Source organism: Oncorhynchus keta, chromosome 12 (assembly GCF_023373465.1).
Source record: "Oncorhynchus keta strain PuntledgeMale-10-30-2019 chromosome 12, Oket_V2, whole genome shotgun sequence".
Taxonomy (NCBI): domain Eukaryota; kingdom Metazoa; phylum Chordata; class Actinopteri; order Salmoniformes; family Salmonidae; genus Oncorhynchus; species Oncorhynchus keta.
Window position 1 is genome coordinate 8,411,688 of NC_068432.1, and position 25,777 is coordinate 8,437,464.

General features: G+C 41.2%; 1 protein-coding gene across 2 annotated transcripts in view; it reads left to right on the top strand.

Annotated features, from left to right (window-relative positions):
* The window catches only part of LOC118390928 (transmembrane protein 132E-like), a 367,227-nt gene that overhangs the window by 228,291 nt on the left and 113,159 nt on the right, over window positions 1-25,777 (top strand). Inside the window, exon 1 of one of the 2 annotated variants that reach the window (XM_035781769.2) lies at window positions 24,997-25,602. The exons of the other annotated variant lie outside the window; for it this stretch is intronic. Within the exon in view, the coding sequence (XP_035637662.1) occupies window positions 25,458-25,602 (145 nt within the window). The 5' untranslated portion in view covers window positions 24,997-25,457. Of the gene's footprint in view, window positions 1-24,996; window positions 25,603-25,777 lie in introns of those variants that run through there. 2 annotated transcript variants of the gene reach the window in all.

The window sequence follows — 25,777 nt, forward strand, 5'->3', positions numbered from 1 at the left end:
CAATTAGTAACTTCACCATGATCAAAGGGATATTCTGGATTTTTACCCACCTACCAATAAGGTGCCCTTCTTTGTGAGGCATTGGAAAACCTCCCTGGTCTTTGGGGTTGAATCTGTTTAAGAGTCACTGCTCGAATGAGGGACCTTACAGATAATTGTATGTGTATAGATGAGGTAGTCATTATTTTAAACACTATTATTGCACATAGTGAGTCCATGCAATGTATTATGTGACTTGTTAAGCATATTCTTACTCCTGAACTTATTTAGGCTTGCCATAACAAAGAGGTTGAATACATTCACTAGTGACATTTCAGCTTTAAATTTCAGTCAATGTAAATAGTCCGGGTGGCCATTTGATTAATTGTTCAGCAGTCTTATTGCTTGAGGGTACACGCTGTTAAGGAGCCTTTTGGACCTAGAATTGGCACTCCGGTACCGCTTACCGTGCTGTAGCAGAGAGAACAGTCTATGACTTGGATGGCTGGATTCTTTGACAATTTTATGCAAATACTGTTGATCAGTATAATTAACTAACTCCCATGAAATCAACCAAAACAAGCTCATAAAGTCAAGGCATGCACACACCCGTATTGAATATGCATTCACCTCTGTTGTGAATAGGCCTATGCTACATCTTTATTTACCAAGTTTATCAATAGAGATTTACCATTCAAATAAATTATTACCATTATGTTGTTGCATAGTTAGATTGGTAAAACATTTTCTAAAATCGATTGTATGATTGTATAATTGATTCATCAATGCACACTTCGAATGATATTGAACTCAAAAGATCTGTCTGGTATCGAGTATCGTGATAGACTACACGACCAAAAGTATGTGGACATCTCATTCCAAAATCATGGGTATTAATATGGAGTTGGATCCCCCCTTTGCTGCTATAACAGCCCCCCTCTTCTTTGAAGGCTTTCCACTGGATGTTGTAACATTGCTGCGGAGACTTGCTTCCATTCAGTGGCAAGAGCATTAGTGAGGTTAGGCGATTAGGCCTGGCTCGCAGTCAGCATTCCAATTCATCCCAAAGGTGTTCGATGGGGTAAATTTCAGGGCTCTGTGCACACCAATCTCAACAAACCATTTCTGTATAGACCTCGCTTTGTGCACGGGGGCATTGTCATGCTGAAACAGGAAAGGGGCTTCCCCAAACTGTTGCTACAAAGTTGGAAGCACCGAATTGTCTAGTATGTTATTGTATGCTGTAGCGTTATGGTTTCTCTTCGCTGGTACTAAGGGACCCCAGACCAATATTCCTCATCCACCAAACTTTACACTTGGCACTATGCATTCGGGCAGGTAGTGTTCTCCTGGCATGCGCTAAGCCCAGATTCTGTGAGCTTGTGTGGCCTACCACTTCGCGTCTGAGCTTTTGTTTCCACTTCACAATAACAGCACTTACAGTTAACCAGGGCAATTCTAGCAGGGCAGAAATTTGACAAACTGACTTGTTGGAAAGGTGGCTTCCTATGACGGTGCCACGTTGAAAGTTACTGAGCTCTTGAGTAAAGCCATTCTACTGCCAATGTTTGTCTATGGAGATTGCATGGCTGTGTACTCAATTTTATACACCTGGCAGCAACGGGTGTGGCTGAAATAGCCGAATCCACACATTTTAAAGGAGTTTTCACGTAGTTTTGGATATATAGTGTTCTAAACCTGGTATCGAAGTCAGAATTCTGGTATCATGACAACACTAGCAAAGACTAGCTGCCTGTTCTCGGGACACAAGTGAAATTGGTCAAAGGGAAGGACTGGAGTTTGTCTGTGGATTGAAAGGCAACACTGTTGCTAATAAATTAACTGGGAACACTGTCTGTTAATGATTTAGTTGAACACCGAGCAGCACCATGGGAGAGAGTGAGAGAGACAGGGATGGAGACCGAGTTAGAGAGAGAGAGCAAGGATGTGGGCAGCTGTCAGTAATTTTAATGATGAGAGAGAGTTATGCGAAAGATCAAACCAGCTGCATGGCTTCGCTGTTTTCACCAGTGCCCTATGATAATAAGACCCAGTGGTGTGTGTTTACTGGTCTGTGTGCTTCGTAGAAACATTGAGACAAAGGGAGTGCGTCTGTAGAGAGTAAGAGTGTTTGTGGCATCTTAATAGTCGCACTCTGGTTCATCACTTATCGGCTCCCACTACCCCAATTCTGGTAAGCTCCTTAGGGAACATCTGAGCTCCACGTACTGAAGTGAATGACACTTTATAGACAGTTGACACATCCAGCCTGAGCTTTCACCACAATGTAAATAGAATCTCTCACCAGTATGACTTGTGGTTATAATAATAATATTCTTGGCTGCCGTGCAGTAACCGCAAGCCTTTATCTAGGCAATTTTGGCAATACTATTGTTGAATAGTGTTCATAATACACTTGTGTTCATAATGTGATTATCGGCTAGGCTATGCTATGTTTTGCAGCTTAATTGCTAGAAAGAGATGTTCTGCAGACTTGCTGGATGGGGTTAGCGATTGGAGAGATATTTAAGCTTTTGTGATGTAAAGCCAGTTACAACAATATGTTTGATATTACAATGCCATGATGAATAATTAATTCCTTGCCTCTCAGGTACACCTTCTCCCGAGTAGATTGTTTCCCAAAGATATGGGGAGAAAAAAGGCTGTGCATACATTACAAATGTTCTCCAAACACTTTGCTGAGAAGGCAGGCCACGCCGATTCCTCCCCAATCTCTCACAACACACACATTATATCTAGTACACAGACACGAACGCACACACACACATGCTCTGCCCCCTCCAAAAAAAATCACCTCTGAGCCCATTTGATGCTGTTGCCATGAATAATTGACACCCCCCTTCCTGGTTCTGCCCAAGTTGCATCCTGGGACCTCATCAGAGGAACATTCCCGTAATTACAACAAGCAGAAATCTTTTTTTTCCCCCGGGTGTTTGCGGACGCATTTTAAGCGAGGACCATCACACAGCATGACACAGTCGTCTTGTCAATGTGGGGACAATGTGGTGCAGTTTACATCCTGAGTACAGTCATATGTCATGCCAGAGGTATGGAATTATTCAGAGTTGACCGCTTAACTGCTGAAATCCTTTTCAGCGGAGATTGGGTATGTTTTTGTCCAACATGGCAACAATATAGTGGGGATGGTTTTAGCTGCTGACTAATTCGAAATCTTGACTTGACAGAGTCATTTCAGTACCTACAGTGGATGAGTGAGGGGCTGTGCTTGATGTACTGATGTAATAAGAGCTAGGGTTTGAAATCTTGTTGAGGTAATAGTTTTATTTAAGACTTACAATGTTTTTCTATCCCTCATTTATTAGGTGTTATGGAATTTCTTATTTTGCCATTTTCTTGCTTACCGTCAATTATTTGATGCCCCTGTAAGTACCCAAGGACACTTCAGACAAACCTGTACTGACAGCTGCGATGCAACAATTATCATATCAAGTTCTCGCTAATAGCATGCTTATTTACATGGTAATTGCTCAATTAGACGTCTGAAAACAGGATTGGAAAATGTGAGGACGACTGGCAGATCACTAGCTAATTAGCAGCAACTAAAATTACATGTATAGTTATTTTTTCCCAACTTGGTAAGCCCTCCAAATACAAATCCTGTATTTAGCGAGAATGTTAGGATCGTGGTGAGTCGTGTCCTACCCAGTAGTCACTCCAGGGAGATTTGAGGCAGGTTGACAACTGACGTGATTCCCAAAGTTTAGCCTCCCCCTTTATTCTAAGAGCTTTTGAAGAAGGCCAAGGAACGGTAAAGCCGTCAGAGCTCGCTCCGCTAATCTCTCTTACACACCTTTTATCATCATGACAGAGCGGGAGATGTGATAGACCGCTCCACAACAGGCCAGGAAAGCCATCTGTCAAAACCGCAAGCAGTGTTTTTCCAAAGGTCTGGCTTCTATAGTGCAAGGAGGACACTGCTTAACAGGACTAGAGCACTCGCTGCACAATGAAAGACCTTCCCTGTGGCTAGCAAGGAGCTTTTAAGTGAATGGTTTCTTCCAAACCAGAAATATAATGTAGCTATGCCCTGCTCTGGGATATTTGTGGCTTTTGACAAAAGCAGGGTTGGGTGATTGGGTTGGCTTTGGGCATTGGTGTAGGATGTCCATCTTGAAGAGGAGAAATTTGTGAAATGAACTCAATTTCTCCTCACTGTACAAACATGCATTTCAGTAATTTGCACATTTTTTTTCTAGAACTACTATGTGCTCCACTTCTGTTTTTAGTTCTTCAGAAGATGAACAATATATGATTAGAGTGCTCCAAAACATCTGATGGTGATCATGATCCGCCCCATCTGCGGTGGTTCTCCAAAGAGAATGAGCATTGTTTGTGTTTGGATATGAAGTCTCAAGCCATCTTTCCTCAACAGTAGCCATTAGCATCGTTATGGTCTCCTGTGTAGGTGCTCAGGAAGGCTTATCCACATGTAATGGACCGAAAACGAGTGTGCAACCCTCTTCCCTACTGTGGCCCATTAGAGAACAAAGCCAAATCCAGCATATGACATCCACTTTGTAAGGCATCCATGTTAGTCAGATCCGTAGCATCCTCTATTCCCTGGTCTCAGCCATTTGATTTAAAAAAAAAAACAGTGCTGCCTCTGCAATTTCCCCTCTCCTATCCATTTTTCAAACCTGTGGTTTTAATATCTCCCATGATGGCGTATTGTAAGTGAATGCTAACCTAGACATGTCTTAAAGTGGAGGGCTCATTGCGCTCCATTAGCCCTCAGTGCAAACTGTTCACCCAAACCTTTGTAAAGTAGCAAGAAAATGTCTCGGGAGAGAGGTCTCCCTGGCTTTTGTATACCTCCACATCGCAATGGGCTCTACATAAAAGTTCTATTCACTCAGAGTGCTCTTAAAAGTTAAAACTCTGGACTATTGTTCTTTGGTCTCAATCAATAAAACATATGCTCCTCTTGTAGGCATTTCATGAATATTTAATCTCCCTGCTTGTTTCCTTTTATCTGCCAGTCTCTAAAGAAAGATCAAGAAATCTTCCCCCAACCATTGACTTTAAATTATTTTCTTTTATCTATCTCATTTCAAGTGAGGAAAAGTAAAGCCCCAGGGAGCTAGGTTAATATATTGGCATGTATTGTCCCAACCCCCGGATCTTATACAGTTTACAGCACTGCTTTTTTTTTGTTGAATCACGAGACATTCCCGTATCATCAAATGAATTCCCTCTACCATATATCAGAGCCTTTGAATGAAGGTTTCCTGTATACATCAAGAAATGTTTAAACCAGATGGAAACAATTGATAAGAAATCTTCTGTTATTTAACATTACCACTTAGCAGCCTTCGCCTGGAAGGGCACAATTTCAGTCCCTTCCAGTCCATTTAATTTTACCCCATACAGTCTAATGCAGCACAACGCAGAATTTGGTAATTGTGTAAACCACAATATGCCGTTCACCTAAAACAGTAGTAAGACGTAGCAAGATGAATGACCTCATTTGTAGAAAGACAATATGCCCCAGAAGAAAACTAGGTTTACTATGCTGCTGAGGAGTGAACACAACAATCTAGTTGGTGTAAGTTCCGGTTCCACACTAAAACATTGTTGAAGGTTCTCATACATGTCTATTTGTCTCACCCTCAAATCTTGGACTAATGGGTAATACATATATTAGAGCTTGTTGTGGGGTTTTGGATTGATCACCAAGAATTACTGTACATAGGCTTCATTTCCTATAGTGAGTAATCTGTAGTTTCCCCTTGACTTTACTTTCACCTTCCACCATCTCTCACCGAATGATGATGTGGTAATCCATTTACAAAAAGCATGTTTCAGAGGAGATCCCATTAGGGCATAGGTCAACCAGTATCTGTGCGAGGTCAACAGGGGTCAGTAGTTACCCTTGTTAGAGGTCGTTATAATTCATGATAGTCCACTGGCCTCACTGCTTTTAGCGGAAATTAAAAAATGATCACCATATGTCAAAAATGGAAGTGTCTTGAAGGTACAGTTTCTGTATTAGTCACAAAGCGTACATTCGCTGGTTCAATGTAGAGTAGAAGAGGGTACATGTACTGGTTCGTTGTACCGAACCACATGACCTTTGTATTGGAGGTGTTCAGAACAAGGTTAAGGGCAGATAAAGCTTGTTGGACACTAAGGAAGCATTTAACACAACATTTGGGGATGGGCCAGCTGAGTATTAGACTGTATCATCGAAATATAAATATTTGAGAGAGCTTCCTACTGCCTGAGCTATGTTGTTAATGTAAATTGAGAAGAGCGTTGTGCCTAGGATCGAGCCTTGGGGTATTCCCTTGGTGACAGGCAGTGGCTGAGACAGCAGATGTTCTGACTTTACACACTGCACTCTTTGGGAAAAGTAGTTAGAAACGAGCCCAAAGACCCTTCAGAGACACCATTACTCCTTAGCCGACCCACAAGAATGAAATGGTCTTCTGTATATCAAAAGCTATGGTCAAGCCAAAAATAGCAGCACAACATTGCTTAAAATCAAGGGCAATGGCGACATCATTGAGGACCTTTAAGGTTGCAGTGACACATCCATAACCTTAGTGGAAACCAGATTGCATACCAGAGAGAATAATATAGACATCAAGAAAGCCAATCAGTTGATTATTGACAAGATTTTCTAGCACGTCTGATAAACAGGACAAGATATGAATTGCCCAATGAGAGTTGAACTGCTTGATATTTCCCTATAAATAAAGGACGCACAGTGGCTGCCTTCCAAGCACTGGGAACCTCCCCAGAAAGGAGAGATGGGTAAAAAAGGTGAGCAATATTCAATTCATATGCACAGAACATGTAAACAAAAGCCTTCACTGTGAAAGTTGAGAAGCTATATGTGAATGGCCTACATGTAGCCTATGCGCAGTACTTAGTTAAATTTTTCAAATCAGTTATTGTTTCCTTACACAAACCGCAAGCAACGCAGGTCAAACTCAGGCATTTCTTTCAAAGCACACTAGTATTATCCGAGGACATTGGAGTTCACCCAAAAACAGTAGATTATTCTGGCTCGAATAGTTACACTCCTGCCATGACTAAATTACTGACATGGCAGATTCGTACATGAATAGAATTACAGATGGTATTTTTTTTTGTTGACAGTTGAAGTTGGAAGTTTACATACCCCTTAGCCAAATACATTTAAACTAAGTTTTTCACAATTCCTGACATTTAATCCTCGTAAAATTAATTAGGATCACCACTTTATTTTAAGAATGTGAAATGTCAGAATAATAGTAGTGAGAATGATTCATTTCAGCTTTTATTTCTTTCATCACATTCCCAGTGGGTCAGAAGTTTACATACACTCAATTAGTATTTGGTAGCATTGCCTTTTAAATTGTTTAACTTGGGTCAAACATTTCGGGTAGCCTTACACAAGTTACACAATAAATTGGTTGAATTTTTACCCATTCCTCCTGTCAGAGCTGGTGTAACTGAGTCAGTTTTGTAGGCCTCCTTCCTCGCACAGGCTTTTTCAGTTCTGCCCAGAAATGTTCTATAGGATTGAGGTCAGGGCTTTGTGATGGCCACTCCAATACCTTGACTTTGTTGTCCTTAAGCCATTTTGCCACAACTTTGGAAGTATGCTTGGGGTTATTGTTCATATGGAAGACCCATTTGTGACCAAGCGTTAACTTCCTGACTGATGTATTGAGATGTTGCTTCAATATATCCACATCATTTTCCATCCTCATGATGCCATCCATTTTGTGAAGATCACCAGTCCCTGTGCAGCAAAGCACCCTCACAACATGATGCTTCCACCCTCGTGCTTCACGGTTGCGATGGTGTTCTTTGGCTTGCAAGCCTCCCCCTTTTTCCTCCAAACATAACGATGGTCATTATGGCCAAACAAAAAAGTATTTAGTCAGCCACCAATTGTGCAAGTTCTCCCACTTAAAAAATATGAAAGAGTCCTGTAATTTTCATCATAGGTACACTTCAACTATGACAGACAACATTTTTAAAAAAATCCAGAAAATCACATTGTAGGATTTTTAATGATTTTTTTTGCTAATTATGGTGGAAAATAAGTATTTGGTCAATAACAAAAGTTTATTTCAATACTTTGTTAAAAACCCTTTGTTGGCAATGACAGAAGTCAAACGTTTTCTGTAAGCCTTCACAAGGTTTTCACACACTGTAGCTGGTATTTTGGCCCATTCCTCCATGCAGATCTCCTCTAGAGCAGTGATGTTTTGGGGCTGTTGCTGGGCAACACGGGCTTTCAACTCCCTCCAAAGATTTTCTATGGGGTTGAGATCTGGAGACTGGCTAGGCCACTCCAGGACCTTGAAATGCTTCTTACGAAGCCACTCCTTTGTTGCCCGGGCGGTGTGTTTGGGATCATTGTCATGCTGAAAGACCCAGCCACGTTTCATCTTCAATGCCCTTGCTGATGGAAGGAGGTTTTCACTCAAAATCTCACGATACATGGCCCCATTCATTCTTTCCTTTACACGGATCAGTCGTCCTGGTCCCTTTGCAGAAAAACAGTTGCAAACCGTAGTCTAGCTTTTCTTTAAGCGGTTTTGGAACAGTGGCTTCTTCCTTGCTGAGCGGCCTTTATGGTTATGTCGACATATGACTCGTTTTACTGTGGCTATAGATACTTTTGTACCTGTTTCCTCCAGCATCTTTACAAGGTCCTTTTTTGTTGTTCTGGGATTGATTTACACTTTTCACACCAAAGTATGTTCATCTCTAGGAGACAGAATGCGTTGAATGCGTGGTCCCATGGTGTTTATACTTGCGTACTATTGTTTGTACAGATGAACATGGTACCTTCAGGTGTTTGGAAATTGCTCCCAAGGATGAACCAGACTTGTGGTCTACATTATTCTTCTGAGGTCTTGGCTGATTTCTTTTGATTTTCCAATGATGTCAAGCAAAGAGGCATTGAGTTTGATGGTACATCCTGAAACACATGCACAGGTACACCTCCAATTGACTCAAATTATGTCAATTAGCCTATCAGAAGCTTCTAGAGCCATGACATCATTTTCTGGAATCTTCCAAGTTGTTTAAAGGCACAGTTAACTTAGTTTATGTAAACTTCTGACCCACTGGAATTGTGATACATTGAATTTTAAGTATAATAATCTGTCTGTCAACAATTGATGGAAAAATTACGTGTGTCATGCACAAAGTAGATGTCCTTTACCGACTTGCCAAAACTATAGTTTGTTAACAAGAAATTTGTGGAGTGGTTGAAAAACGAGTTAACTTCTTGCGTCGAGCAATCCCGTATCCGGGAGCGTAATCATAGCCTCAAGCTCATTACCATAACGCAACGTTAACTATTCATGAAAATCGCAAATGAAATGAAAGAAATATATTCACTCACAAGCTTAGCCTTTTGTTAACAACACCGTCATCTCAGATTTTCAAAATATGCTTTTCAACCATAGCTACACAAGCATTTGTGTAAGAGTAGGCAACATTTTCACGAAAACAAGAAAAGCATTCAAATAAAATCATTTACCTTTGAAGAACTTCTGATGTTTTCAATGAGGAGACTCTCAGTTAGATAGCAAATGTTCAGTTTTTCCAAAAAGATTATTTGTGTAGGAGAAATCGCTCCGTTTTGTTCATCACGTTTGGCTAAGAAAATAAACGAAAATTCAGTCATTACAACGCCAAACTTTTTTCCAAATGAACTCCATAATATCGACAGAAACATGGCAAACGTTGTTTAGAATGAATCCTCAAGGTGTTTTTCACATATCTATTCGATGATAAATCATTCGTGGCAGTTGGGTTTCTCCTCTGAAGCAAATGGAAAAATACACGTAGCTGGAGATTACGCAATAATTTCGACGGAGGACACCAAGTGGGCACCTGGTAAATGTAGTGGCTTATGGTCAATCTTCCAATGATATGCCTACAAATACGTCACAATGCTGCAGACACCTTGGGGAAACGACAGAAAGTGTAGACTAATTCCTGGTGCATTCACAGCCATATAAGGAGACATTGGAACACAGCGCCTTCAAAATCTGGGGCATTTCCTGTTTGAAATTTCATCTTGGTTTCGCCTGTAGCATCAGTTCTGTGGCACTCACAGATAATATCTTTGCAGTTTTGGAAACGTCAGAGTGTTTTCTTTCCAAAGCTGTCAATTGTATGCATAGTCGAGCATCTTTTCGTGACAAAATATCTTGTTTAAAACGGGAACATTTTTTTTATCCAAAAATTAAAAGAGCGCCCCCTATATCGAAGAAGTTAATGACTCCAACCTAAGTGTATGTAAACTTCCGACTTCAACTGTATATCTTAGTACTACTGATACTTTAATAGATTATTTATTGTTCCTCCCAGAGACTGTCAACCACTGTAGTATGGAACCCCATTTATATTGTCAGATATTCAAGTTCGCTTACTGTTTTGTGGCACTTTTGAATGGAACCTCAAGGCTGGACCGAGGCATTTCTGAGCCCTTTTTCCAAAAAAGCACTTCAGCTAGATTTTTTTAAATCGTATGTTTGTGGGGGTGATAGCAGACAGTGTGAAAGCAATGCTTTTCTGGTGTAATCTTTCATCAACCTCGGCAGACACCCTTTCAGTCAATGGACTCATTAGTGTTCCCAGATGACTAGCTCTATCCATATTGCTTTCTCTTTCCTTGCTCATTAAAGCAGTCTTCAAAGTGAAATCAATCCTCCTTTGTGTGGCCAGGGTGTGTCTTATTGTGTGGGTGTGCATGAGTGACGAGTGTGTTTCTTCAGAGCGGAGGCCAGGGTTGCACCTCCTGAGTCAATTAAAGCTAGAATCTACAGTTGGACCTATAAATGAATTGCGTATACTCATTGATTGTTGAATAATATAACTTATAAATGCCTCGTGAGCTGTCGTATCCCAACAGAACCCAAAATATAAGCATGTTTTACTCCAATGTTTGTAAACAACCTGAAGGTAAACAAACACGGTTATAACTATAAACAAACACGGTTATAACTATAATATAACTATACTATAATAAACCATTACCGTTCAGGTCCTGTCGATATTGTATCTTTTGATTGAGTTATTCAAAATAATCATTTCCACAACAAAATAATTTTGTCTCACTCCCAAAACGTTGTTTTAATTTGTTACAATTGAATAAGGCCCAAAGAAACATGACATAATATATTTTTTTGTGGCCAGGCCTCAGAGGTGAAAACACAAAAGCAACATTTTGGGGCCAAATGAAGGAGCTGATCGTAGAAGTGCACCAAGATTTTCTTCCACTTTGTAGCCTATACTAACTCGAGCATCTCATCATGGAATCCTAATTGGCAGATGTTTGCTCAAACCAATGATATTATATTTGTCCTTACTATAGCATCTTACTGGCAACTTCTGTCCCACAGTTGTTTGTTGTGAGATGACTGTATGTATTGTTAACACCCACCCATTGGTCAACTGTTCATCAAATAGTGTTATTACGGTCAAGGACGAAGTTCTGAGAGGAAAAAGTTATCCAATCAACAGATCAAAGTGTGCACTATGTTTTCTGTACATTTTAATGTAAATGAATGCAAATGTCTTTATTTTTATAAATCGACACTTGGAGTCAAAGTTTCAATACAATATTGTAAAAATATTGACTGTATTGGTTTTATTCCCCCAACACTATTGCAAAATATATAATTTATGTATCTATAGCAGTGTCTATTAGTGCTGATAGAAACAGTAGAAAATAAGAAAGCGTCTCGTTTCCCTCTCCTCTGCTATTCTGTTCCCCATTCTTACAATGACACTTCTATTGTGCGCATACTGTAGGTATTTGATATGCATCGGTCCGGGAGAAACGATCTCTAATTTTTTTGGTGCATGCAGGAAACAGACAGGAATTTCACTGTTACTGGCCAAGATGCGGCAAGTCATCTGCCCACGTTAAAGCCTCACTATTTTCCCAGTTTCTGTATTTAACCAGCTCTGTTCTGGTTCTATTATGTATTTTTGAGACTGTGAATGTCTACAGGTCTGCCCTGAACGTGCCCAACCGGTGAATGTGAAAAGCATTTGGTGTCAGCGTTGGGGATTAAAAAGTCAATCTCATTCTAATGGTATTATATTTCTGTTTTCCTCTCTGACTGATGGCGATTAGGGATACATTAATTAGTGCCTTGAGGCATCTCAAGCAGTAATCTTCTTTCTTTGGGGCGGCAGGTAGCCTAGTGGTTAGAGCGTAAGGCCAATAACCGAAAGGTTGCTGGATTGAATCCCTGAGATGGCATCTGTCGTTTTGCCCCTGAGCAAGGAAGTTAACCCACTGTTCCCCGGTAGGCCATCATTGTAAATAAGAATTAGTTCTTAACTGACTGACCTGTTTAAATAAAGATGAAATTAAAAAAATATATAGAGATTATAATAATAGAAATTATAATAATAATAATTTAAAACGTACAAAATTAGTTTAAAATGTGTTTGAATTAAGTGTTCGACATCCCAGATAAAAACTGTATGTCATTTTGAATAACGAAAGAGATGAGGAGGCAATAACAAGTTTTGTTTAGATGTTAGCTAGCTAGCTAAAATTCAAACAAACATGTAAGACAACACACATTTTTATTCTTAAAACATGAACATGTCACAGTGCCATTTTACATCTTACTTTTAAGTCTTGTAAATTGACTGGCATGTTATGTTTTGGCTGTCAGACATAATGAAGTGAATGAAAACTGAATGAAAACGTACACAGTACATTTCTGGAGTCAATTAAAATAGACAATACTCAGGGATGGGGAAAAATAGGTATGTTGGCTTTCAATAAGAATTTAACCTACACTTTTTATTGTGTTAAACATTAATCAAAATGATAATGCAGATTGTTTTAGAGGATTACTTTTTATAGCTGCCTATTTACGTAGAAATTTTGGATGAAAATGTGAAACTTTTTATGACACATGAATATTCAACAACTGCCCAAATTGCAGTATCATTATCTCCGTGAAATGTGAGTTTGAAAATATCTTTAGACCATTAGAATCTTGAGCGGTAAGCACAGACTACTAATATTTGCTTTGTTCGGTTACTTTGACATCAGCCGTTTTTATTTTAAGTTGTAAATTGTTTCTGTAGTGATTGACTGAGGTCTATGAAATGTTTGGAGCGTTTTTCAACCTTAATACCTTATAAGATCGATATTTTTTTAAAGCAGCCTAAGATATTTAGGATAGATGGGAATGCTCCGAGGACTGAGATATTAGTATCTTGGCGAGAAAGCTGTTGTTCACTTTAAACGCTCAAGCAACCTTTCCCTCCCCTGTCCTTGAAGAGGCATTTACTCACTTCTCTGCCATGCCCGTAAAATTAATTTCTCTGAATATTTTAACCCGCGTCGCTCTGCTCATTTCACTGACTTTGGCAGGCTGCTTTATATGTGGCACTGTAGCCTTTTCATGGCATCAGGAAACCTGTGCTGTTACTTAAAAACAGAATAAAACAACTCCGTTGTTGTTGTACATATTTGTAACGCCATTAATTATTAAGCAAGAATATGCTTATGTAGCATGTTCCCTGTTCAGTGTTGGCCTATTTCACAAAAACTGTGATTTGCACATTTCAAAGGTGCATACTGTGTAGTAATCCAAGTATTTTCACTGGTGTGTGTGATTTCCTAGCTAGGCTCTAAACCATTCAACGCCTTGGTGTCTGTGCCACCTTGTTCATTTTCACAAAGCTTGGAAGGCGAGGCAAAAAGAGCATTAGAAAATTGGTTGTTTGGATCCTGGATGCTGATTTGCTTGACAAGCAGCATGGCACACTATGCCTGCTAACAGTTCCATAATCTGAAAATGATCACTGTTCATGTTGCTGTCCAAATAATAATCTCTTGTATTTATCTCAACTCGCACACTATTTTGCCTTGGTTCCATCCTAGCATTTAGTTTGGTACAGCGGGGTTTAATATATGTCTCCCTTATCCAACTTTGGAAACAATGTTTCACTTTTGAATTTCGATCTCTGTACCATTCATAGAGAGTGAAAGGTGACCAGATGAGACAACTTTTTCTGAGACAGGCGAAGTCACGCTTCAACGACATTATCTTGGACATTCCCAGGTAAATGTCAATAGAAAAAAAGCTAAAACAAACTAAAAATGCAGCTAGAATACTTTCATTCCAGTTTGAGTTAGCTGAAGTTGGCTAGGTAGCTAGCTAGCAAGTGACATGAAGTTATCCAGCCTGCATAGCAACCATTTTGTTTAGAATGGACGACTAGTCCTGTTGCATAGCAACTATGCAAAATTATACAAGGGGTGTGTCTAATCCTGAATTCTGCATTCCAGCCAGTGTATATTCCACAAGTTACCACTGGCTAAATCTATGACGTTAAAATGCCAATTTACTCTGTTCCATCATCTCATCAGAGCAGGTAAGCAATTTATAAACTTGATCTCCACTATATAAAGCATCTACACATTATCTAGCATTTATTTTAGACTAACATTTAGTTTTCAACAGTGGAGATTTGTTTGAACCTTGCTGTCTGTCTCTCCATCATTTGCAACATTGTTTCAATAATCAAATTCGATCTCCAGCTGCCCCATAGTAATGAACGCGTTCGGGACAGCACAGACAGGCAGGCAGCGTTTCTCAGCCAGTCGAAATCATGAATCAGCAGGCATAATTTGTATGGATATATACAAAAAATATCAATTGAAAAAAGGTCAAACGAAACGAAATGCAGCTACAGTGGTTCCTCCTGTAAATCTTGTGAGTTTACACTGCTGGACTTAGAGGTACCCAGCGTCACGGCTTCATTGCTCCAGACCACCACTAGAGGGAGTGAGAGCACTCATTGTGCATTTGGGTTTTTATATGACCAATCATATTGAGTGGTTCCAATGATGAATTTGATGCGACCCACCCGTCCCTGGTGACTTTCTTCAGCAAAGATGGCTAACAAAACATTACGGAGGAAGCAAATGTAAGTAGTTATCCTCTATGGGATCGGTGTCCCTATACCGGGACAGTTGAGCTAATGTGATTACACATTGTAACAGCAAACACATAAGTAACAGCAAACTTTCCAGGACATAGTCGTGTTTTATATGGGCAGAAAGCTTAAATTATTGTTAATCTACCTGCACTGTCCAATTTACAGTAGCTATTACAGTGAAAAAAGAACATGCAATTGTTTGAGGAAAATGCACAACAAAAATTTACTTTCATCACGGCAACTGGTTTGATACATTCACCTCTGAAGGTAAATATTGTAAATATTTACCTTCAGTAAATATGGTATCAAGAAAATGCATATCCTTGCTTCAGGTACTGAGCTACAGGTAGTTAGATTTAGATTTGTTATTTTAGGCGAAAATTGAAAATAAAGGTTCAGATCCTTAAGAGGTTTTTAAGCAATAATGCACAAGAGGCATTGCTGTATGATGAATACAGTTACAAGTATAATGGCATTGTTTGGGAGGGCCAGTCAACCCATTTGCCTGTGACTGTATGCATGATACATCACTACATCGCTTGCCTTATTTCTCTTATAAAACAGTGACCAACATATTAAAATAACATTAAATAACGTATTTTTATTATTAATCTTATTTTGATAAGCAAATTCATATAATGTTATTCTTCCAGCAGAATATTCTGGACAAAAAGCTGGTTGTTAGTTATTTTGGCCATGTTGCTACAAATGCGACAAAGTCATTAAATATTTAAGTGATAATGCCCAAGAAGCCCTTCAAGGGCATTATCACTTTTATATAAAGGCCCATTGACCCATTCACCGGACGTGCTATCTTGTCCCGGACTTGCAGTTTTCAGGCTCCCTCTCTACCGCACCTCCTTTTCAGTCTACAATACATACTGTAGTAAACATGTGAAAGTGCCTAATTCCTTACATAAGGGAGAGCAGGCCATGTCTGTACTACAGAATGCAGGGCACGCGGGAGACCAGTGTTATTTCATAGTTGTGATGTCTTCACTATTATTCTACAATGTAGAAAATAGTAAAAATAAAGAAAAATCCTGTAATGAGTAGGCGTGTCCAAACGTTTGACTGGTACTTGCTTAACTAATTTGATTCAAATTAGTTACACTCTAAAGTTTCCAAAACTGTCAACATTTTGCCTGTGAGTTAAACAGAACTGATACTGCAGGCTAAAACATGAGGAAAATCCAATCAGGAAGTGCCCCTGTTTTGAACGACCACATTGCGTAAGTGGGTAGGTGGGGGCTCTCAGAGTGAATTGTGGGCAAAAGAGAAAGGCGGCCATTGTTAATCCCGGTCCTAGTGGAAAAGCCAACTGTCCCGGTTGATATATTAGCGAATAGATATTTGAAAAATACCCTGAGGATTTAACCATGTGTAAGTAGAAGTGGAAAGATAGATACAAATGATTTGTTGCAAGTTGGGGGGATCACACCTTGCTCGGCAATTAGACAATTCTTTAGTAAAGGTTGAATAGTCTATTGTTCAGTTAATAGCCCATCCTGCTACACTTGTGAAAAACTAATAAACTTTTTCCCCTTTCCACATGTTAAAGATTTCAATTGATAAAGTGTTTTTAGACTTATTAATCGTCCCCAACCCAAATTAATACATTTGGGCACAGTCGATAGCGTGCTGGACTTCGGGCTAGAAGGTTTAGGGTTCGAAACCTGCTCCCTGCTTGTTTCATTACATTATTATGCCGGTCTCAGAGCAAATAGCCTGGATTGTTACTCCCATCTCGTTCCTTGCTTTCGTCGGCGTGCTGGCAGGATGTACTGTTTTTCATTCTGTATATATTAATTACAAATCAACCTTTAGTTAAATAATGTTTCTAGTCTATTGCATAGTTACAATGTGTAATCATTGATGTCCCAGGAGCAGAAGTGGTAAACACTGTTGAAGTGTATAATTGTAATACATACATGCAGACACAGCATCGTTCAAATAACGGAGTTTGATACACCTTTTCGTAAATGAATTTTATGACAAAAGAAATGCACAATCATTAACTAACATATTCCTCTCAATTGTACATGTTTTGCTTGACTCGTTATGACATTTTAAATAATGACTCAAAGCCAGTCTGTGACTGCATCCCAAATGGAACCCTATTCCCTACATTGTACACCTTTTTTTGGCCCTGGTTAAAAGTATTGGACTATGTAGGGCATATGGTGCCATTTGGGTCACTTATTGTGAAAGGAAGAAGCGTAAACAAGGGAACTGGTAATAAAGTGCCACCAAATAACAGCTGTACAGTGACATGTGACCAGTTTCAGGATACTAGACTTATGTCGCAGGTCACTACTTCACAGAAGAGCCGTTTTAAACTTAAACTTTTTTGGCAGAAATGCCTTCTCGAACATGTGACCTTTCATGTGACTTAATGACAAACTTCTATGCCATCTGAAAATACGAATAAAGTTGATGAATTACGAGCCTACTTGGTTAAGCCACAGAAAAAGCTAGCAACCTCTCCGCTAGCCATGATTGGCTGAGATGAATGAGCTGGACATGCCAAGAGATGAGTTTGGATTGGTCTGCCAAATATCACGCTTCTGTCTATTGAGCTGGTCAGTAAGTGTAGGTAATCCTGTCAAATGCAACTTTTTTAACTGATTTGAAATCAGTTGAATTTGAATATGATAGCTAAGGAGATGGAGAAAACACCTGTCTCAGGATTCAAACTAAGGGCAACCATAACATCCGATAACAGGAGACGTGTCCATCGATGATGTACAGTACTAGTCAAAAGTTTCGACACACATACTCATTCAAGGGTTTTTCTTCATTTGAACTGTTTTCTAAATTGTAGAATAATGGTGAAGACATCAATACTATTAAATAACATACATGGAATCATGTAGTAACCAAGAAAGTGTTAAACAAATCAAAATATATATTAGATTTAGATTCTTCAAAGTAGCCACCCTTTGCCTCGATGACAGCTATGCACACTCTTGTTATTCTCTCAACCAGCTTCACCTGGAATGCTTTTCCAACAGTCTTGAAGGAGTTCCCACATATGCTGAGCACCTGGCTGCTTTTCCTTCACTCTGCGGTCCAACTCATCCCAAACCATCTCAATTGGGTTGTGGTTGGGTGATTGTGGAGGCCAGGTCATCTGAAAAACAAATGATAGTCCCACTAAGCACAAACCAGATGGGATGGTGTATTGCTGCAGATTGCTGTGGTAGCCATGCTGGTTAAGTGTGCTTTGAACTGTTTTGCTTTCAACACCAACACATCTCTTCCGTGCTTCATGGTGGGAACTAGACATGCAGAGATCATCCGTTCACCCACTCTGCATCTCACAAAGACATGGCGGTTGGAACCAAAAATCTCCTTTGCTCATATTTCTTGGCCCAAGCAAGTCTCTTCTTCTCATTGGTGTCCTTTTGTAGTGTTTTTTTTGCAGCAATTTGACCACAAAGGCCTGTGTCACACACTCGTCGTAGTGAGGAGATCAAAGTGATGTGAATACATATTTTAATGAAAAGACGGAAAAACACGAAGTACACTAAACAAACAAAATATAAAACAAACGTGACCGCTATAAATACTGAGTGCAAACATGCAATATCACATAGACAATAACCCACCAACCACAATACAAAACAGGCTACCTAAATATGCTTCCCAATCAGAGACAACGACAAACACCTGCCTCTGATTGAGAACCATATCAGGCCAAAACACATAGAAACAGACTAACTAGACATGCAACATAGAATGCCCACTCATATCACACCCTGACCAAACAAAACATAGAAAAAAACACTCCACCATAGTCATTACCCTCTTCAAGGGCCTCTTTAGAGTGACGACCCTCACCTCTGACCTTGGGCCGAAGACCCTAATTAAAGGCCCCACTGGACTGAGGAGCGCCTCTGGACTGAGGGGCAGCTCCAGACTGAGGGGCAGCTCCAGACTGAGGGGCAGCTCCGAACTGAGGGGCAGCTCCGAACTGAGGGGCAGCTCCGGACTGAGGGGCAGCTCCGGACTGGCTGACGGCTCTGGCAGCTCCTGGCTGGCTGATGGCTCTGGCAACTCCAGGCTGGTTGACAGCTCTGGCAGCTCCTGGCTGGCTGACGGATCTGTCAGGTCCTGGCTGACTGGCGGTTCCTGGCTGACTGGCGGGTCCTGGATGACTGGCGGCTCCTGACTGACTGACTGCTTTGGCAGGTCCTGGCTGACTGACGGCTCTGGCAGCTCCTGGCAGCTCCTGGCTGACTGACGGCTCAGGGCAGACTGGTGGCTCTGACGGCTCAGGACAGACTGGCGGCTTTGACGGCTCAGGACAGACTGGGGGCTCAGGACAGACGGGAGACTCTGGCGGCTCAGGACAGACGGGAGACTCTGGCGGCTCAGGATAGACGGGAGAGTCTGGCGGCTCAGGACATCCTGGCCCTAGGAGACACACTGGCTGTCTGGAGAGCAGGGCTGGCACCATTTGCCCTGGCTGGATCCTCACCCTAGCCCAGCAGATGCGGGGAGCTGTGATGTAGCGCTCCGGGCTAAGCACGCGCACTGGGGACACAGTGCGCTCCACCGCATAACACGGTGCCTGACCAGTACAACGCCCGCCACGGTAAGCACAAGGAGTTGGCTCAGGTCTCCTACCTGACTTAGCCAAACTCCTCGTGTGCGCCCCCCAAAAAAAATGTTTTTATTGGGGCTGCCTCTCGGGCTTCCGTGCTAGCCTGCTAGCCAGATATCGTCGCCGTTCCTCCGTGCTCTCTCCACCTGCTTCCATGGCAGATTCTTGTCCCCTGCCATTACCTCCTCCCAGGTCCAGGATGTTTTACCATCCAGTATTTCGTCCCGAGTCTTCGATTCCACAAAGCGCTGTTCCTCCTTATCACGCTGCTTGGTCCTATTATGGTGGGTTATTCTGTCACGTTCGTTGAATGGAGGAGACCAAGGCGCAGCGTAATGTGAGTACATGAAACTTTTAATAAAGATAGACACTAAACAAACTATACAAAATAACAAAACGAACGTGAAGCTATGATACAAAAGTGCAAATACAGGCAACTAGATATAGACAATAACCCACGAAATACCCAAAAAAGATGGCTGCCTAAATATGGTTCCCAATCAGAGACAATGATAAACACCTGCCTCTAATTGAGAACCAATATAGGCAACCATAGACATATATAAACACCTAGATGATAAACAACCCCATAAACCTACAAAACCCCTAGACAGTACAAAAAACACATACATCACCCATGTCACACCCTGACCTAACCAAAACAATAAAAAAAACAAAGAATACTCAGCCTGATTCACGCCATCTCCTCTGAACAAGTCTCCTCTGAACAGTTGATGTTGAGATGTGACTGTTACTTTAACTTGTGAAACATTTATTTGGGCTGCAATCTGAGTTATCTCTAATAAACGTATCCTCTGCAGCAGAGGTAACTCTGGGTTTTCTTTTCCTGTGGTGGTCCTCATGAGAGCCAGTTTCATCATAGCACTTGATGGTTTTTGCAACTGCGCTTGAAGAAACTTTCAAAGTTCTTCAAATGTTCCATATTGACTGACCTTCATGTCTTAAAGTAATGATGGACTGTCGTTTGTATTTGCTTATTTGAGGTGTTCTTGCCATAATATGGACTTGGTTCTTTATCAAATAGGGCTATCATCTGTATACCACCCCTACCTTGTCACATCACAACTGATTTTCTCAAACGCATTGAGGAAAGACATTTCACAAATTAACTTTCAACAAAAAACCCTTGAATGAGTAGCTGTGTCTGAACTTTTGACTGTTACTGAATATGGGTAAAATAGTCTAGCTTAATACATTTTCAGATATTACATGTTTCTAATTTTGATAGAAAGTGGTTTTATTTCAAGTTAGTGTACTGTTAGCTAGCTAACGTTAGCTGGCTGGCTCGCTAGATAACGTTACATGTATGATCTTATTATTCGTATCTCAGAGCCATTTGCTTGCCTAGTTATAGCCTAATGCGAGCTAGCTAACATTGAACTTGGTTGATTAGCTACCCGCAGATTCATGCAGGGTAGTAACTTCATGAGTTGGGATGATGGTTCATTACTTAGCTCAGTTGAAGTCTGAAATTTACATCCACTTAGGATGGAGTCATTAAAACTCATTTTTCAACCACTCCACAAATATCTTGTTAGCAAACTATAGTTTTGGCAAGTCGGGTAGGACATCTACTTTGTGCATGACACAAGTCATTTTTCCAACAATTGTTTACAGACAGATTATTTCAATTATAATTCACTGTATCACAATTCCAGTGGGTTAGAATTTTACATACACTAAGTTGAATGTGCCTTTTAACAGCTTGGAAAATTCCAGAAAATTATGTCATGGCTTTAGAAGCTTCTGTAGGCTAATTGACATAATTTGAGTCAATTGGAGGTGTACCTGTGGATGTGTTTCAAGGCCTACCTTCAAACTCAGTGCCTCTTTGCTTGACATCATGAGGAAACCTAAATAAATCAGCCAAGACCTCAAAAGAAAATTGTAGACCTCCACAAGTCTGGTTCATCCTTGGGAGCAATTTCCAAATGACTGAAGGTTCCACGTTCATCTGTACAAACAATAGTACGCAAGTATAAACACCATGGGACCATGCAGCCGTAATACCGCTCACGAAAGAAATGCGTTCTGTCTTCTAGAGATGAACGTACTTTGGTGCGAAAAGTGCAAATCAATCCCAGAACAACAGCAAATGACCTTGTGAAGATGCTGGAGGAAACAGATACAAAAGTATCTATATACACAGTAAAACTAGTCTTATATCAACACCGTAAAGGCCGCTCAGTAAGGAAGAAGCCACTGCTCCAAATCCTCCATAAAAAAGCCAGGCTACGGTTTGCAACTGCACATGGGAACAAAGATCATAATTTTAGGAGAAATGTCCTCTGGTCTGATGAAACAAAAATAGAACTGTTTGGCCATAATGACCATCGTTATGTTTGGAGGAAAAAGAGGGAGGCTTGCAAGCCGAAGAACCCCATCCCAGCCGTGAAGCATGGGGGAGGGGGGCAGCATCATGTTGTGGGGGTGCTTTGCTGCAGGAGGGACTGGTGCATTTCACAAAATAGATGAGATAGGAAAATTATGTGGATATATTGAAGCAACATCTCAAGACATCAGTCAGGATTGGATTCCGATTGGTCAAACCAGAATTGAATAGACCTCAGCACGGGTACTTCCTGTTGGAGTTTCTCCCTATAGGAAGAGAAGAGCAAAATGCAGTTGGGATCTGATTTCCCGAAGGGAGGGTGGGGAAGGGCCTTGTATCCATCCCGGAAGGGAGAGTAACAATGGTTGAGAGTTGTTGAAGCTCGAGAACTACAGACGATGTGTTGATAAAACTTTGGTAGAGTTTTCCTCAGATTTGCTTTATTAACGTCCCCAGCTACAATTAATGCGGCCTCAGGATATGCGGTTTCCAGTTTGTAGTTCCTTGAGAGCTCTCGTGGTATGCGCTTGAGTGGGACTATACATGGCTGTGACGATAACCGAAGAAAATTATCTCGTTAGGTAATGCGGTCGGCATTTGATTGTGAGGTTTTCTAGGTTGGGTGAACGAAAGGACTAGAGTTCCTACAATCACACCATGAAACATACACCTCCGCCTTCTTCCCGGAGAGTTCTTTATTCCTATCCTCACAATATATTGAGAACCCAGCTGGCTGTATGGACAGGGACAGTATATTCAGAGAGAGCCATGATTCCGTGAAACAGAGTATGTTACTGCCCCTGATATCTCTCTGGAAGGAGATATTTGCCCTGAGCTAGTCTACTTTATTGTCAAGGGACTGAACATTAGCGAGTAAAATACTCAAAAGCAGTAGATGGTGTGCTTGCCTAAAAGTCCACTCCGAAAACCTCTTCTCCGCCGGCGGTGTCTTGGAGCAGACTATGGGATAAGTTAAATTGCCTTGAAAGGTACGAAGTAAGGGTCCAATTCAGGAAAATTATAATACTGGTGAGTTACCTCTCTGATATCCAAAGTTAGTTCTGCCTGTTTGTAATAATGCACATAACATTCTGGGCTAATAATGTGAGAAATAACACACAAATGTAATACTGCAAAGTTACTTAGAACCACCTTGTTTCAGGCTCCTATCTTCCACATCGGTAAATAATAAGCGTTTTCAAGTGCAACTTTAGTAACAATGGTTTTGGCATACAGCTCGGCGATTTAACTCTTTTGGGAAACCGAACCCATCACTTTAGTTTTCACAAATGTATAGCAACACTGGTGCTTAATTTTTTATAGCAGTTTAAAGTGATTGATGTAGAGTTCATTCTTTTTGTGAAATGACTTTGTGCCAAAAAGAAAGGAGCAAAAGCTATTTTTCTGGTTCCATTTTTACCAATACAGCCTCATTATCTACTCAACACTGCCCCCTCCGTCGTGCAAGGAATAATATGCTCCATAAAAAAATGCAGAGGAAATTGCATTGCATTGTGCCGTAGGCAGGCCTGCGTACTACAAGGAACCACCCATTTTGTGATGACAAATGACATTCACGTACTGCGTTGCGCTCCTAATCGTCGTGTTTCGTAAAATGCGGATTGTCTCTAAATGGTAAAGAAATAGCCCCAACCTCAACATCCAATTGTGGTCAGACATTTTCATTAATCCCCATTAGGGAAAGCAACTTGATAGATGGAAAGAGCCCTGAGGTGTTGCTAGCTACTCATTGATATCCCCAACCCAACAGATGGGTATCATGTAACGGAGCATGCAACAGGAAGAGAAGCCAATCAATTTGGCCCTTATGTCTAATAGGAAGCCAAATAGGGGGGAGGGGGGGTATCAGGTTTTCTGTTGTAAGCCCCATCTGCGCCCCCATCCACCCCGACCCCACTTTGATACAGCAGCAAAGGAAAAGTGAGTGGAGGAGCACCCCCAGTGCATTTGGGCCCGTATATCACGCCCCCTCAATCAGCCCGTACATCGGGCTGGAGTACACAGAAGGGGGGATGGGGAACTTAACAAGAGCAATCCGTGTGCATTATGCGTGTTTAGAAAGGGATGAAGAGACACTCAAGTCTCGTAATGGAACTGCGCTGCTCTGCAGAGCTGAGAGTATCATGTCAGACCCCTTAAGAGGCACTTCATTGCCTGGCCCTCAGACTGCCAGAGTCTAACCACACTGCAGGAGCACACCATATGGTTCAGACCACTCGGCAGAAAAGTACTCATGTTCCTCAAGCATTAAACTAATGTAGCAAATGCCTGAAATTAGACCCTCTACATAATGGTATTGACGAGAAGAAGAAAAAAACTGTAGTTCGAATACTGTTCAACCAGTCCAATAAATGTGGAGGAAGAGTTCAAATGTAGTGTCGCCTTGTTAACGTCCATAAGCGGAAGTCGAGTCATGGGCTCTCTTTCCATTTCCCCTGAATATCAGAACACTGGTTGTTGGGAACTCGGCAGAGGCTACTCAAGCAGATGCGCAGAATCAGCCGTAGCCCTGTAGAAAATCGGTTACATGACTGACGAGAACTGATAAAAAGTGTTCAAGAACATATATCCCATTACGAGATGAGAATTGTTCTGTTTATGTTCTTGATGTGGAAATAAGTGAAACGGTTCCTGGTGGAATGAACAACAGGCGCCTTCATCTTTTCGACCCCCTGTTGAGCGTGATGCTGAGCGTAGGCTTGGACCACACACACATCCAATAATTCCTTTCTATTTTATTGTAGGGATTCCAGGCACTTGGGGGGCAGAAGTAGTCAATCCCCCACCCCCAACCCTCCCCAGGCATCCTCATTATCTTTCTCAGGGGGCCGTGGCAGAAGAAAAGGGGACAGGCAGAGCTAATTCATCTATGATCTTTACCTAATCCCCCCCCTCTCTCTTTCTCCCGCTCACTCTCTTTGCCTGAATGCATTGAAGTAGTACATCCCTCCCCCATTCCCACCCCTCCCGTCCAACACACATAGACACTCATTCTCTCACACACTCTGCCTCACACAAACACGAAAGCCTCTTCCTGAACATGTCCAGTGGGAGAGGACAAATCGAGCTGAACAGTATTTTCTTTTTACGAGTGTGTGTGTGGTGCAATAGTCCTTTGAGGCCTGTGTGTCTTAACGCTGTCTGGGAGCTCAAATGTTGATTATAGACTGAGGCTAGGTGTGGCGAGACAGGGCGGTGTCAAGGCTTTGTCTACAGTATTAAACCCGGGCTTGCGAAGAGGGGTTTGGTCTATCAGGGACAGCTGCCAGATTGGAGCGACATGTGTGGACTGGATTCAAAGAGCTTCTGTGGGTCTATGCTGTGGACCACAACTGCACCAAAGGGAATGTAAGCACAAGTTCAAGAACTTCTGTTGATCCCCCACAGCTGTGTGCTGCAGCGCAAGCAAGGGAACCACCAGGAATCTGTTCTAGTACTGCAAATATCTGAGGAGATTTATGAGATATATTTTTTTTTGCGCAATCTGTTAACTTGGTGACTGCAAACCCTCTACTGATGATTGGATATACTCCTTTGAAGGGCTATTTGAGGACATACTTTCAATGCCAGGCGATTTGGAATATGGGACTTTTAATCTCTGATTTGGTCTGTCTGGAAAGGCTTTGGCACATTTATTTCATGTTCTTGGTACTACTGATAAGTATGTTACATCAATGCTGTTTCTTTATGACTGTGTCCTATGTCTGAGCAGATTGTATTTTATAGCTCGAGGGTACATGTTTTTTATTTGTTCTCTTTTCCCAGAGTTTGTCATCAGATAACACGTTTGAGTGTTTGTTCCCACTCTATTTTGTTCTAAAGTATCTCCCTATTTC